Source organism: Dermacentor albipictus, chromosome 2, assembly GCF_038994185.2.
Source record: "Dermacentor albipictus isolate Rhodes 1998 colony chromosome 2, USDA_Dalb.pri_finalv2, whole genome shotgun sequence".
NCBI classification, from domain to species: Eukaryota; Metazoa; Arthropoda; class Arachnida; order Ixodida; family Ixodidae; genus Dermacentor; species Dermacentor albipictus.
This window is the reverse complement of record NC_091822.1, coordinates 188,470,666-188,486,517: the sequence shown is the minus strand read 5'-3', so window position 1 is coordinate 188,486,517 and position 15,852 is coordinate 188,470,666. Positions and strand designations below refer to the sequence as shown.

General features: G+C 46.3%; 1 protein-coding gene across 1 annotated transcript in view; it reads right to left on the bottom strand.

The window, feature by feature from the left end:
* LOC135919203 (solute carrier family 13 member 2-like) overlaps positions 1-15,367 on the bottom strand; it is a 34,455-nt gene extending 19,088 nt beyond the window's left edge. The window contains exons 1-5 of the mRNA XM_065452910.2: positions 15,166-15,367; positions 6,941-7,090; positions 6,514-6,629; positions 5,069-5,235; positions 2,805-2,874 (exon numbers count right to left, since the gene is read on the bottom strand). Of these exons, the coding sequence (XP_065308982.2) occupies positions 2,805-2,874; positions 5,069-5,235; positions 6,514-6,629; positions 6,941-7,090; positions 15,166-15,261 (599 nt within the window). The 5' untranslated portion in view covers positions 15,262-15,367. The remainder of the gene's footprint in view (positions 1-2,804; positions 2,875-5,068; positions 5,236-6,513; positions 6,630-6,940; positions 7,091-15,165) is intronic.
* Positions 15,368-15,852: the final 485 nt, after the last annotated feature.

Genomic DNA, 15,852 nt, shown 5'->3' with positions numbered 1-15,852 from the left:
AAAATTGTAAGTGGCAGCGAGCGGCGACGTATAGTGTAGTCAAAAGGAACAGGCGAATAGAGCGGAACAACTCCGTTTCTTCTTCGCTACTGGCAGACGATCAAATTTCTTGCCCAAATGACTTGCGATAACCTCCTCCAGAGTTACAGTATAACTTTTTCCGAGAAAATTCGCGCTATCCGAATTTGTCGAACTTTTCTTTTGTCATCACTAAATGTAAAGACAGTGGCTTTGCGCGCATCAGCATGACCACACACTCTCGTATGTTTACGAAATGAAGCGTCGAGCAGAAGATTGCATTTTTGGTTGGCGGTTGTCGCAAACGCGTTGTTCATCGCTGGGGCCTGCGGCGAATGTGGTTGAAACGACTTTAGATCAAGCTTTAGAGGCTCGTATCTAAATACATTGTAAAAGAGAAATCGTTTTTCTCGGCAACCACTGCACCAAATTTTATTATGTTTGTTGCATCCAAACGAAAAAGTTAGAATCTAGTGATTGTTGATTGCAAATTTATGATTTAGGCCCTCCATATTTTAATAAAAAATTAGCAAAGATCGCAAGTTTTCAGGAAATGAAACTATGAAGTTTACAATGCTGGTAACTCATCAAAGAGAAAGGATATCACAATTCGGTCAACTGCATCTAATAGTACATATAAATCTTTAAATATTTATGTATTATACATGGCTCTCAAATAAATAACTAATATCTGTGTAAAACGTTTGCAAAACCCTTGTAAACAATGTAACAATTTCACGTAAGATATATATTGACATATCAACTTTGTCCACTTTGGGTGTTCTAACGGAAACCGTTAACAGAAATGCGATATTTGTTCGCATTCACAGCTACAATTTTGTAAAGTTCGTATGTCTATTTTATTCATACTTACCCATTTTTGAGAATTCCTTTTACAAATTTCAGGCCTTAAATCAAAATTCAGCTTCCAACCGTCACTAAAATTTAACTTACTTAAATGCAACAAATTTCATTAAAATGATGGCAGTGGTTATTTCAGAAAAGTATGTCCGCTTTGCATCGGATTTAGGCCCTAGCTAAAGCTTCCTCTTAACGAAATGCCTCGATAATTTCCCTTTTCTAGCGAGCTCTAGACCTTTAGCACAGCTCCCATACTACGGACCTAAGTATTCGGGAGATTTGCCGAGCAGGGGGGGTGGGGGAGGAGGGGGGGGGGAGACTTGACCATAAAACAAAAAGCAATTCGCTTTTTTTTTTCTGGGCCACAGCAACGTCAAAACCAGCTCTGATTGGTGTTAGTGCAGCTATTAGCCGTCTCTGTGCTCGTAAAATGACCGCAGACGGTGCTTAAGCACATGTATAATTAAAGAACACATACTATGTCCTGGGACAGTGGCCTCTTTCTTCTTTTAATATGCTTCAATCGGGAACGTCCTTGGTTAACCTCCCTACCTTTCCCTCTTCATTTCTCTATCTTCAACGAAATAATTTGTGTATGCTTCACTGCATAACAGTACTGTATTACAGCAAAACTAATATAAGAAAACCAGCCATTATGCAACGCATATTACACATTTCTCTCGTGCGCTGTCCTCAACACATTACTCGATATGGAGTGAACTGAGTTAGGCCCACACTGCCTGCACACAAGTGGCTTGAATATACGTATGATTTCGGCTGATTACCTAGCTCATAATGACAATTATGATGCGGCTGAACAGCATGACGTTTTCTTTCTTTTTTTTTTAACGTCGTGTGGTGACTAAGGTCAAGCTATCGGCTCAGGGCCATGGCATTCTAGGCTAGAGACGCCGTTCACCTAGAAAGATTCTACCATCAACTCATTTTTATAAATAAAGCTTAATCTTCCTCATCACTGTGGAGTTTGGGCAGTTCGTCGGAATATTGATGGCGTTTCCATATAATCGGGAACATTGGTGGAAATTCAGGAGTTTCCCGGACAAATCGGTAGTGTTGATAGGTATGCTTAAGGCACATGATCGTATTACTAGGAAAAATAAGCTTTCACCTTCAGTTGTTTAGATACGCATGGAACAAAGTGCTGTTGCTTCGTGCATACGGTCATTAACACATCGTCCCCTTTGGATGGCGTATATATGCTGCGCATGTCAATATTTGCTTGCTTGCTTGATTTATTGATTGATTGATAGATAGATTCTCATTCATTCATTCATTCATTCATTCATTCATTCATTCATTCATTCATTCATTCATTCATTCATTCATTCATTCATTCATTCATTCATTCATTCATTCATATTTACTTTCGTGAGGATACAATCACTATCTTGGCACGCGCCATTTTAGGGCTGTTTGCAGCACTCATGTGCACTTTGCACTCTGCTTGCAACGGCGTCACTGACGATAATTGTAGTCGCTGTCATAACACAGAGGAGCGCTCCCGAGTTCGAGACTGAGTTTCTTTTAGCCACTCCTACATTGAAGTGCACTGAAATAATTCAGCCACGATCACCTCGTTGATGACCACAAGCCCGCCGCACCTGATCACTCTAGTCCAATGCCTTTTTTAGTTTTTACGTGCGTGAAACCACAAGCAGCGAGGCACGAATTGTTGCCAATAAAACGGCAGTGCTTTTCTTATTTTCTTACGTTTGAGCGATGCGGAAATTACTCTCTTCGTTTACTACTGACGTAAAAAAAAAAGACCGAGCAACAAAGCAGCAGCTGTTTCAAAAGAAATTTGTTATAAAATAAACGGCCAAGTTCCAGTATACAGATTGTTTATACCGTCAAACAAACAATTGCTCTTCTTCAAATAAGTATAAACAAGTACTCTGACGCACCTGTCTTGGTGTGCAAACATGACGGCGTTTTCGTTGGCGACAGCACTCTTCTCATGTCGTTCAGTCAGACCTTCGGTCAAAAACAGCAAAATTTACGACAGAAATCGTTCACATGGCGTCAAGAAATTATAATTAACTGGTTATCGCAGAGTATGTTGCCTCCTTTCCCACTAGCATTTGCAGTCCATAACGCTTAGCTTTTTTTTTTTAAATAATAGAGCCTGTTTTGAAGGACTTTGTGAAAAGTTAGCGAAAATCAGCCTTTTACGTATGCTAAAGGTCCCGGGAGGCTGGCCTGACAGTTCATCAGTCCAGAAAGCCAGAAGAGTGTTTATGCAACATCTGATGGCAACAAACTTAGGCGCCCGGCTGTAGACACGCTGTAGACACGTTGTGCCTCTTTTGTGCTTGTGAATAACCAAACTCCTGTACCCCTAGCTACAAGAAGGGTAGCCAACTGGATATTCATTTATTTAGTCAATTTACCCTACAGGCTCGGAGGAGCATTGGGTAGGGGGTTACAGAAAAAATGACAATAATTAAAGCAATAAGGGAACTACATAGTAGGAGAAACAAATAAATTTGTACATTGGACAGAAAGGAATACTGGTAAACAAAAAGAATACAAAGTCAAGGGAATACAATAAAAAATAAAGTCGGAAAACGATACAAAGGCGAATATAATACAAAGTCGTAAAAAATAGCCAAGCTAACATGTGAAGTTCCAAATGTTCACGAAATTTGGTAGGATCCTTTAGTGAAACAATATCATTTGGAAGTCTATACCATAGTGCTGTGGCGCGCGGCAACGCAGAGTTATTGAATGACTGTGTGCGGCCAAAAATGCGCCTGAAACCGAGATGATTATGAAGTCGAGTAGATGTGCGAGAAGGAATTTCAAGCGACAGATGGCTGGACCACGCGTTGTAGTAGTATTTATGAAAGAGGCATAAAGGGGCAACAGAGCGGTAGGAATCCAAGTCAGGAAGGGGAACATCGCGTTTAATTTGGGTAATAGTAAATTGACGACTGTAATTAGAAGTTATAAACCGGAAGCATGATTTTGGATGGATTCCAATTTATCTATTAGGTACCGGTGATGAGGAGACCATATCAATGAGGCATATTCCAGTTGAAGGTGTACAAACGCTTGGCAGGCCTCTTGACGGATGGTAAATGGGGAAAGGTGCAGATGACGACGTAAAAACCCCAGAGTTCTGTTAGCTTTAGCGCATATCTTCTCGGTGTGAGAGCTCCAGGCAGGATTAGTACAAAAATAAATACCAAGATAGTTGTAAGTAGAGTCACGAGGAACTTCAGCCGAACAGATTTTGTAAGGAAACTTAGGATATGATTTCATACGAGTGAAGGAAAGAACGCAGCACTTAGATGTGTAAAGTGTCGTTTACCAACTGTCGCACCACTAATTAACTAGGGGAAGTTCATTTTGTAAAGTTAGATGGTCATCATGACAGTTAATCGTTCTGCAGATTACTCAATCATCCGCGAAAAGTCGTATGCAGGAGGAAATGTCACTCGGCAAATCATCGATAAAAAATTAGGAAGAAGGCCTAATACACTTCCCTGGGGTACACCTGACGTTACAAGTGATGTGGAGGGGCTAAAGTTATTCACAGATACGAACTGCTGCCGATTAGACAACAAATTTCGAAGCCAGGATAATGTTAATGAGCTAATCCTAAGAGCAGTTAATTTAGCTATTAGACGACAGTGAGCAACTCTGTCGAAGGCTTTTACATAGTCAAAAAAGACGCAATCAATAATTTTGTTATTATTCATGCCATAATGTACATCTGACGTAAATTCCAATAGTTGAGTGTCGCATGATAACGGTTTACAGAAACCATGTCGATTTTGAAAGCAAAAATTATTAGATTCAAGATGGTTGGATATATGGGAGGCAGTGAAGTGCTCGAGAAACTTGCAACAAATGCATGTTAGCGAAATGGGGCGGTAGTTACCAGGTTAGTGAGTGTTTCCATCTTTGAATATCGGAATAACTTTGGTCATGTAAACCCCGTACTTCTCCCTCCCTCCCTCTTTCTCTGTTTTTCGCTCTGTTACCACATGTGCTTACGACTGCATGAAGCATTCATTAACATCCCATCCTCCCTGAACTAATCTGAGACCATCCACTAAAACCGTCCACTCCCTTACAGTCCAGCGGTACATCGACACGTTCAACTTCATGAATTATATTATGCATTTGAGTTACAAACAATGTAAGACGTTTTAGCATTTACCTAGTGTATCCTCTGCGTCTTCGTCTTGTTTAGAAGGGTCGTTTCGCCCCTCCTGCAGCAGCTCCTGCAACAGTGAGCTTACCACGGGCATCATCATGGCGGCGATGGCCACGTTGTTGATCCAAATTGATAAGAACATTGAGATGAACATGACGCCGAATACCAACCTGCGCAATACAGGGTAGTGCTGCACGAGGCGTTACCAATGATCATACTCTTGAATCGATATGGTTCGGCGGTATCGCTGTCAGTGCATTTCGGCGTTCTAAACGCGCGGAAGGTGGTGTGGTGACAGAAAATGCCGGGTGGACATGCCTCCCACCAGTGCTAATTCACGTCATGTAACAGACGATATTTAAACCTATGCGAGCGGACAACACGCTAGGAAACATCATCATTGTCGTCGTCATCATTTAGCCCAATTTAATGCTTGTCGACCTTTAGTTGTCACTTGTCAATAGCTTCATCTTACCACACCAGTTGACCATCTGCAGCCCTGCAACGTACATCATACCTCACGGTAGGTCGGGTCAAAGCGAGAGTTCGAAGAAAATGACGGTATGAAAGTATGACCCATTGTCAATCCGTGTGAGTCACCCGAACTATGACAAAACAAAAGGCAACAGTCATTATCAATGGTTTATTTAGTTACCATGGTGTAGCTAAACGTAATAGTTCTGCGGAAACCCGCACGATGGAGAGAAGTATTTAATAAAGGGTAAATGAGACATCCACCCGTTCGTAGCAATTGCTACAAAGGAAACCCATGCGGGTTCCTCGAAGGAAAAGCCTCGCAGTAGGAAAAAAAATTCGTCCTGGTCCGAGGCTCGAACGTGGGACACCACTGCCTTTCCGGGGCAGCCGCTCTACCATCCGAGCTAACCAGGTGGCTAGTAGGTGGCAGGGCGAAGTCGAATTGGTCAACTGGAAGCAAAGGCAAGGGTCTGACGTAATAGTTCTGCGGAAACCCGCAAGGTGGAGAGAAGTAATTAATAAAGGGAAGATGAGACATCCACCCAATCGTAGCATTGATACAAGGTGCATAAGTGCGTGTTCTGAGGCATCCTGACCTCGCTTCGGGAAGCTCACTGCTTCCCTTTGAGTTATCATAAATTGTATCTTTCCTAATTTAGTTTTTTCCTCTTAAGTACTTGCTCACAGAAGGTTTCTGTTCCATTTCAGCCACCCATGAGATTATCTCAGCCTCTCGGACTTTCCTCTTGACGTTCTTTGTTGCTGTGCTGATATGGCGGCCGCAGGCGTCCCCCTTTCCCCGCTCTTCTCCGTCGAGGTGCACTCGTGAAGGGGCGTCACAGTCAATGGCGATGGGAGCTCAGGTGCTGTTTCGATGCTAAGACGACAGATGCGTCTTTTTCGCTCAGTGGATCATTTAACGCTTTCGGATTTAAAAAATTAAAATGTGAGAAATCAAAAGGCTTGCTCACGTCTTTAAGCCGGTTCCTAGCAGACAGAGTGTCTTGAGGGCGATTCTTTGGTGTAAGTTCGAGTGCTCAATAGCGATGGCCATGATCAAAGTGCCTACAAACATTATGTTTGTGTCCTGAAACAGCAGAAAAAAGTAATAACAAACAGGCCGTTCAAGCCATTCGCTCTCAGACAGTGTAACAGAAACAAACAGCAGCGTTGCCAAAATATGAACACAAGGGCCAGTAATACAAGCCATCATCCAATGTATTTCAGTCTTCTAGAGTGATGTGCTAAGCGTTAATTTTACAAATGAAGGTTTATTCTTTGAAAGAGACTAGCTCGTTACGCAGTTCGACGTAACAAAATAAGACTTTTACCTGTCACTCAAAACTGGCAAAGAATATATTGGACGTGATATTTTCAGTATTACATCTATGAGCTCACATTCATGTACAACTGGCAGGTTCTCTCCGTTGTGAGTACTCCGAGCATGGGGAGCAGTACGATGGGGATGAGGGACGTGGCTCCCAGTGGGATAGGCTCTACGATCCAGTACAGCCCCACGACACCGACTACGTAGGCGCAGTGAGATTTCTGAAATAAAAAATAAAGGTAGGAGAAAGAAAGAGGGAAAAACTTGGTGGATGCTTCACCTTTAAGAGTTGAACGCGACAGCATTCGAAAGTCCCTAACTGCATCTCACGCTTCCCGGCAACTGCAGCTTATGTAACTGTAATGTTTTCCCGGAAACGCGGGCGGCGAACGCTATCCACGAAGGCGAGCTTTCTTGTTCTTTTCATTTCTTTCCCTCCCACTGCGGGCGACGCCGCTGCCGCGGATGCGCGCAGGCGAGCGCCATCTGGGTGTGGTTACAACGAACCGAACGAGGCGTGACGCTTCTACAAAGACAGACCTCAAATGGCAGCTGTAAAAGGGGTACGTGTTTAAGTTTTCTCGTATATTCAAATTACAATATATCACGTCTGTCGGTTGCGCGTAAGTCGTACTTTACGAATTTTCTGACGCATTTTACTTTGGGAAATTGAATCAGTTCAGTAACGCCTATGCGTCGCGCGGACGGTCTGCGTGGCTCGGGATACGTGGCTCGGTATGATTGTTCTCTAACGGAAAACGCCGCTGATGCCAAGATCGGATTTTCTGGGACACGCAGCCCTTAACGGTTTCCCGTTAAAACACTCATGCAAACCTCGCTACAGTGCAGCACAGTTGTTTCGGAAGTATGCAGTTTATGCCGCGTTTGCCGTATGTATGCTCCAAGGAAGGGCCCTCGAAAGTATATTTAAAGGTGAAAATATGAAAAAAGCTTTCGACTGCAATCTTGAAGGTTGAGTACAGGTGGATATATTAGTTTCAATACACTATTTGTTCGATAGATTGCCTGATAGTTTGCCTGATTGACTGTTTGCCTGAGGAGGGGAAATGAACAGAATGTAAAATAGGACAGCGTAGGACACGCAAGTTATCTTTTGACGCTCGACAACATGATGCACCACTCAGTTACAGCCTGTTGGCAATGCCACTGCATTCCACAACAACAGCGCATCGCTAATTCACAGCGCTCTGACCAAAGATTTTTGCACTTCAGCGATGGCTCGTGTACTAACTCATTACTGTGGGGGAAAAGGAATGTGCTAGATATGAGTTGTCCACCAGTGAAAATGACTAAGAGTGCAGTGTATTCAGACCACTGTCGTACCGCACATACTGTGCACGCTGCGATACTTCTAGCTTCTAGCCCCCTATCACCACCTTGCAACACTACCTTCAGACAGGCACCAAGCATCATTCTCTAAAACTATCGTCAAGTACAACGACAAACTTCCCTCGGGCTTCACCGCTCCATCTAAGCCACCGATACCCCCTTGGTGCCTTGTCAGCCCCTCAGTCCATCTCAGCGTACCAGGAATCGGGAAAAAGTCTGAGCTGTCGTCGCCTGTGCTCAAACAACTGTCTCTGCTTCTTCTGCACGAGAGGTACGCGGAGAGTGCACATATTTATACAGATGGTTCCACAAACATCCAGTGTTCGTCCGGTGCTGTGGCCGTCCCAGCAAGAGGTATTACCATCAGCTTTAGGACTGACCACCCAACGACATCTACATCTGCGGAACTAGCTGCTCTTCGCGCTGCTCTTAGTTTCGTCAATCGGGAACCACCTCGACAATGGTCAATTTTCAGTGACTCAAAGGCAGCCCTCCAATCTGTGCTATCAGCTCTGCGTCGTGGGCCATTCGAACAGCTCGTGCTCGATATTAGATGCCTGCTTCATACATCACATGAGAAAGGACATCACGTGACGTTTCAGTGGTTGCCAAGTCACTGCGGCGTCATAGGAAATGAAGAGGCTGATAAAGCCGCTCGGACAGCTCTTGAAGACACACAGAAAGAGGCCATACCACATTCGCGGTCCGACGCAGCCAGCAGACTTCAAGTGCTTGCACGGGAGATCACGCTCTCTCTATGGTGCACACCAAGCAGCCAGACCAACCGCAGCAATCATCAACACGACCTGCCCTCATCGATGCGTCTCTGTATGCCAACTGGACTCCGCCGAAGTGAGGCCACCCTGCTTTATTGCTTATGGCTAGGGGTGGCCTTCACGAAATCCTACTCGTTTCGCATTGGAATGACCGACAACGCTCTCTGCAATGCCTGCCTTTGCGAGGAGACGCTGGAACACATTCTGTGCGACTGTCCTGCATATAATGTTCAGAGACAGTCCATGGCGTCTGTTCTAGCGCACCTGGACAATAGACCATTGTCAGTTGCAACCATTTTCACACATCGCCGACAGAAGACATCGCAGCTGAAGGCGACGAAGGGACTACTTCGGTTTATGAAGGATACGGGCTTGGACAAGCGGCTGTGACAGTGATATCGCGTACTGCGCAAGAGTGACGGACTGTAACTGATGATGTGTTCGCTGTGATATGTGCTCTCTCTCTCTCTCCTCCCATCTTTCATCTCCCCCATCCCGCTCCCATGTGTAGGGTAGCAAACCGGTTAAGCGAAACTGGTTAACCTCCCTGCCTTCCTTCTCCACTTTTTCCTTCATTCTAGCCAATGCGCTACCTGTTACTTCTCGTTATAAAAGTTGCAACACTTTCAACAATAATCTGAACTTCGCTTAACAAAACTCTACTGTTTACAAACTGGAGGCTTCCCGGCAAAAGAGCCACCTTTGACGGAGTGAACAAACTTTCATTGGGTCCAGTAAAACGCGACAAAACGCGCACCCGGCTAATCCCACGATGGGACTGACAGATCTAGTCTGCCGGCCCGAACGCGGGTGCGCTTGACGGCCAGGATTTGTTCCTCAAAGACGGGACTTCCCAGGAGCGCGTCCCACTCTTCCTTCTTGAACTTCGGGCCCAGCGACCCGCACTCCCAGAGCATATGAGGCAAACTAGCAACCTCACCACAGGCCACGCAATAACAATTCGGATAAATCACGGGATATATGCTGTTAAGGGATGCCGGGTTTGGGTAGGAGTTCCTTTGCAGGAGTCTGAGTGTGGCAGCCTGCGGCCTGCTTAGCTTGGAGTGAGGCGGCCGGAAAACCCTTCTCTTTAAGTAAAAGAATTTAGTAAGTTCATTGTGCGTGATAGGCGCGTCTCTGTGTCCGGGGAGAGAGTCGCCCGATCCGAGGCGCGGTCGGTAAAGCCACGCGCAGCCTCGCGGGCAGACTCGTTTAGGTTCAGAGGAAACCCCTCAATCGCCCCGACGTGGGCAGGGAACCAAAGGATGGAGTGTATGGAGGTGTCGCCGAATTGAGAATAAAGGAGCGCTGTGCACAAGGCCAGAGACCCGGCCGTCTGTCAATCACGTGTCAACGCCCGCGGGTTATCCGGTGTGTCAACGGTGTCTGACACGCCGGCTGGAAAAAAAAAGGAAACGAAAAAGAAAGGCTAAGAAACCAAACTAAGTGTTGTTGTCTATAGCTTGAACACGGAACCTGCAACTCAGACAGGCAAACAGGCTGTGTTGCTGTGTTGCTGCTTATCGCAAAGGCTGCCCTTTGCAATAAGCGGAAATCGTTTCGTTTTAAACTTATATCGAGATAGTCGCCTTTCTTTTACACCATTAAGGGATGATTCTATAGTACAAGGAACACACTACATTAGCTGCGATTTTCGTTAGTAACTGCAGGCCTGGATGTCCTTGCATCAATACCAGCACATACCAACAATGCCAGTTTTTTTACTTATTACCGCTTGTTCCGTAGAGCCGTGAGGCCTTCCGAACAGTCTGCTTAGGAGGCGATAAACCGAGCAATTCAATAAAATGTTGTGGTTTTCTTTAGAACGCCTTACTCTGCTCCTCCACTCAGACTCTAGCGGACCACAGCATGTCTATGACCATATAAAGCAGCACGAAAACTTGCAGTGGGCGCCATGCGCGCTGTTATCTTTTTAATGCCTTTCTCTCTCTTGGCGACGTTATGACCTAAAGTGTAAACAACTTTACTGCCCTTACACGTGCTTGACTGCTTGAACACGAGGCTTTCAGCAGGACGATGCAACAGCTTATATCCAAGACCTACCGTTCTTGCTTTTCGCCGCGATCAAGACACGGCTGCCTCCGCCGACCGGATTTGATCCCGCCCTCTCGAGCTTAGCAGCGTAACGCCAAGAGCACTACGCCACCATGGCGGGTGTTTTAGCTGTGCAGTCCCTTCTACCAGAAAGGAGGGTTAGGAGGGTTGCTCCCTCTTTGGAGCCATTTTTCTATGCAAATGTACCAGGCTGGCTATGAAGGTGAGTTATGTTGAGAGCTAGCATGGGTACACTAATTAGATGAAAGGCCTACTGAATAGATTACGTTGATATACAGCTTCGATACCAAGGGTTGCTTTGAAACCTGTTCTAAATTTACGTGGCAGCTCCATGTACTTCGACCATGGAGCAGCACTGCTAGTGCTTGTGTGCAACGGAGGCACTCTTAGGCTTCCTCAAAGACACTGGCCACGACCATACACTATAATTATACTTGTTGCTGTGTGTGCCTATGTACTTTGTCCGCCTCTGAGCAGTATATGAATGCGTCATTTCATAGGTCACCCTTGTCGCACGGAGTTGAATGCTAGTCGCCGTAAGCCAAAGAATCGAAACACCAGGACCTCTTGGTCCTCGAGGAGATTGAATGGAAGAACGTCACGGAGGCATACGACCCACGCCATCCTTTTCATTCCAGCTCTATCGAACGGCAGCATGAATCGCTTCAACAGGCAATCTTATCTGGTGCTCTTAGGGGGATTGGTGCCGAATGAAATTACCGACATCAGAGTGAATGCACGTAAGAACTTCCTGGCGATTAATGTCGCACATGCAGCCACGGTGAATAGCCTGCGCAACGTCACCGACCTGGACGGAATGAAGATCTGTTCCCACATCCCGCTGCGCTCTGACGTCGTCACCGGTGTCATCGGCGATGTAGATACCGTCATTGTCAGCCCTCACTCAGACTTTCTTGTTAAGTCAGCCAGTGAAGCTACATCGCGAGTGTTATCCGCCTGGGCAACTCACGTTGCTTGACGATAGTGTTCAAGGGTGACTGTCCACCTTCGTATGTAAAGGTGGGTCACGTTCGACATCCTGTGCAACCTCTTGTACCGAAGCAACTACAATATCACAACTGCGTGAAGCTGGGTCACCCGAGAACCATATGCGAGAATACAGCAATTTGTTCTCGCTGCGCTAAAACCAACTCCATGGATGATTGCAGGGCGCCTGTTCTTAAATGCTCGAATTGTCATGGATTCCACGAAGTTTCGTAAAAGGACTGCCCAAAAATTAAAGAGGAGCTGGCTGTCGTAAAACAAATGGCGAGAGACCATTCGTTTCATCGGGAGGCTGCCAAAGCCATCGAAAAGCGGTGATATCGTCGCCGACGCTCGTTAAAGAAAGTCAGTGCCTCTACAGCCTGCCCTACTTCTACACTTCCCTTGCCGCCCAGACCGGCCGCGGCTGATAGGTACCGGAACACCGAAATAAGCAAGGCTTGGGCTGATGCAGCTTGGCCTAGGTTGTCAAATCCACAGCTACGTGCAAATTCACAGTACACATAGGCAGCCTTGAATTCTGGCGCACCCGCTGATAAACTGCCTGAAGAGGACAATCGATGTTTCAGAATTCTTTCTTCCGACAGAAGCTGGTCGTCCAACTGGTTTAGTATGACGGAATGCGATTGTCTCTGCACACTGTACTGCGAGCACTGGCAAAGAACATGAAGAATCATTTCCGCATCACCGCAATCGCCACATGCTGCGGTGTCGGACATCCCTATGCGTAACGCGTAGGCATTGGTAAACGCGACGCCCAACCATAGCCTACACAAAAGGGTCGCGTTTCTTCGGGGAAGTCTTGGTGGAAGTCGGAGGCTTAAGGTTGGATCCAGGGAGCATAAACGGGCGTGCATAAAATGTCGTTCCTTCCACTCTGATGTGCATTGGAGGGAAAAAAGGGGAGCATCCTTGCAGCATCTGTCCTAGACAGCGGGATCGATAGGCAGTTTTCTTCTACATGAGCTGAACTAGCAGCTTGATCACTGCTGATGATACCACATTGACTTGGTAGCCACTGAAAAATTATTTCATGTCCTTTCTCAGTCAGGTGATGTATGGCTTCTGTGATTTCAAATACCCACTGTTCATGCGAACCGCGTGGTAAGGCTGAGAATAAACACTGTAGTGCCGTCTTCGAGTCGCAGAAAATTGACCACTTGTGTGTTTATTCGTCATTAATAAAGTGTGGTGCGACTCGAAGCGCTGCGAGTTCTGCTGCCATCGACATTGTCAAGTGAAATGTTTTCAACTTGATGGTGGTTTTTGCTGAAATGACGACAGCTGCGGTAGAGCTCTTCGGCAGGACGGAGCCGTCAATGTATATGCGGATGTAATACCGGTACTTAGCATTTAATAAGAGTAAGGTAAGCTGTTTACCAGCCGGTGATGACATATTTGCTTTTTTTCCGGACGCCAGGTGTATATCGTTAGTTTGATCTTTGGTTGAATGAGGCACCGAGGATTCGAAGGTCTCGCGGCAGGTATGAAGCAAGAGAGTATAGCCTCACGATATGCGGATACCGTTGGGCAGAACGAGGCACGTGGTCTCTCCGCAGGTAGAAAAGAGAGAGAGAGCAAATGATAAATGAAAGGTAGGGAGGTTAACCAGGACTGAGCCCAGTTGGCTACCCTACACTGGGGAAAGGGAAACGGGGACGGAAAGATTAAAGAAAGAAGAGAAAGTCCACCGGGGATATCGTTCAGTCACTCAGTCCGGATTACAGACGCTGACTCAATCCTGTATCTTTCAAATATCGCAGCAGCGCTTTTGTGGCCTTTTGTAGCTGCGATATACGAGGCCATGGTCCCAAGATCTTGTTCGAGGTGAACGGCTTTCTATCTAACTGGTCGAGAGCTGTGCAGAGATCTTGTCTTTCATTTTCAAATGATGGGCAGTAGCACAGTAGATGGTCTATAGTTTCTTCGACACCGCAGGCATTGCACTCGGCGCTATCAGCCATTCCAATCAAAAACGTATATGCATTCGTGAATGCGACGCCCAAGCGTAAGCGGCACAGCATTGTTTCCTCATTACGCGGAAGCCCTGGTAACAGCCGCAGTTGCATAGATGGATCGAGGGAATGCAATCCGCAGGTAGAAAGGCTAGATGGTGGCAAGGAGTGTGGGCAAAGTGCCTTGCGTACGCTCTTAGTGCTTTAACTGTGATGTGGGCCTTGATGAGGTGGTCTCTAGCGACTGCAATAGTTGCCGCCGTTGACGCACTTCGAGGAAGACCTAGACAAATACTGAGCGCCTCATCCTGAACACTGTGAATAGTACGTAAGCTTGTTTCACTTGCGTTAGTCAATACTGGCAAGCTGTACCGCAAAAAGCCGAGAGAAAGTACCCTATATAGTGGCAGCATAGCGCTTGTGGACATTCCCTGGTTAGGGGTGACTTAACGAAAGCCTACTTATTCCTTATTGGAATATTAGACAACCTATCTGTGATTCATGCAACTGTGAAGAGACTATCCAACACCTGTTGTGTTTTTTTGATCGATATGACATCGAACCCGACGTTCTTCGGAGTGCCTTAAACTGATTATACAGCGGACCATGTTCAGAGACAAAGACTCTTGGAACATAGCCCCACGCGTTGCAGGCTTACAAAACGACGCGTGAGTTGCTATGGTTCATGAAATCAACTGGCCTCAGTGATCTATTGTAGGCCTGATGGGTAACCGCACTTTTAACATTGACTGTATCTTCCTCTCTCCCTCTTCTTTATTTTCATCCATAACCCCCTTCCCCCACGTAGGCTAGCAAAACGGACGCGCATCTGGTTGACCTCCCTACCTTTCCTTGCTTCTTTTCCTCCTCCTATCTATTAAAGAATGTTTCTCTCTCTCTTCGAGGTCAGGTAGCCAGATTAAGGAAAGTGGGTGAGGATACGCAAAAAAATGTTAGCGGGTTGGAAAGAATCCACTGCTCGCGCCAGTCACATTGTTCATTTTTCTCTGCATTTCTCGCCTTCAAGCGTCGACTTTAGCCTACGAATGTTGAGTGCAACCCGCTGCAGCCTGGTATAAAGAATTCCCGAGAGTCGACGCGTGGAGACGCGAAAAAAAAACCGTTCCGACTCACCATCCGATCTTCCAAGGACAGCAGAGGGAGCAGCAAGATTGGAACGGCGACCATGAGGATCCTCTTCCAGTGTCGAAGCAACGGCAGCAGAGCCATCCTCCAGTTCGCAATCGTGGCGTGTCGGCGTGTGCGGACCTTCGATACAGGAGTTGCAAGCGACAGGCCCAGCACTGCTTCCACTGGAGTAGTACCGCTGCGGACAAAGAAGCGTATATCGGCTAGCCGGAACCTCCGAGCTAATGCACCATGGGTTATAGCGCCGAAAGTCACTGAGACAGCATTATGCACGAGATGGTTACGCTGTTGATAAAGACTGCCGCGCCACAAAAATCGTAAAGAAAGGCATAAGGTGACCGAACGACACACTGCGTCACCCGCTGATACGAACTCGCGTACGACTGCAGGACGCCACGTGTATAGCATCCCTTCTAAACGACTCTCTCCTCGCGTCCTCCGCTGTAGCGATCTACGCACGTGGAGAGGTTTCTGACCTGTTAGGGCTGTGGGAAGACAAAATATTTTACAGTGGACAAAACACACACGATGAGAGCTCGGCGCCACACTGTTTTAGCTGAAAACTCAATGGCAGTCTTGCACCTGCTCTATCACCATGAGCGGCCAGTCTGCTGTAAGTTTGTTTTAAAAACTTATAGCATACTCTTCTGAAAAGGTTGTGCGAATGTTCAG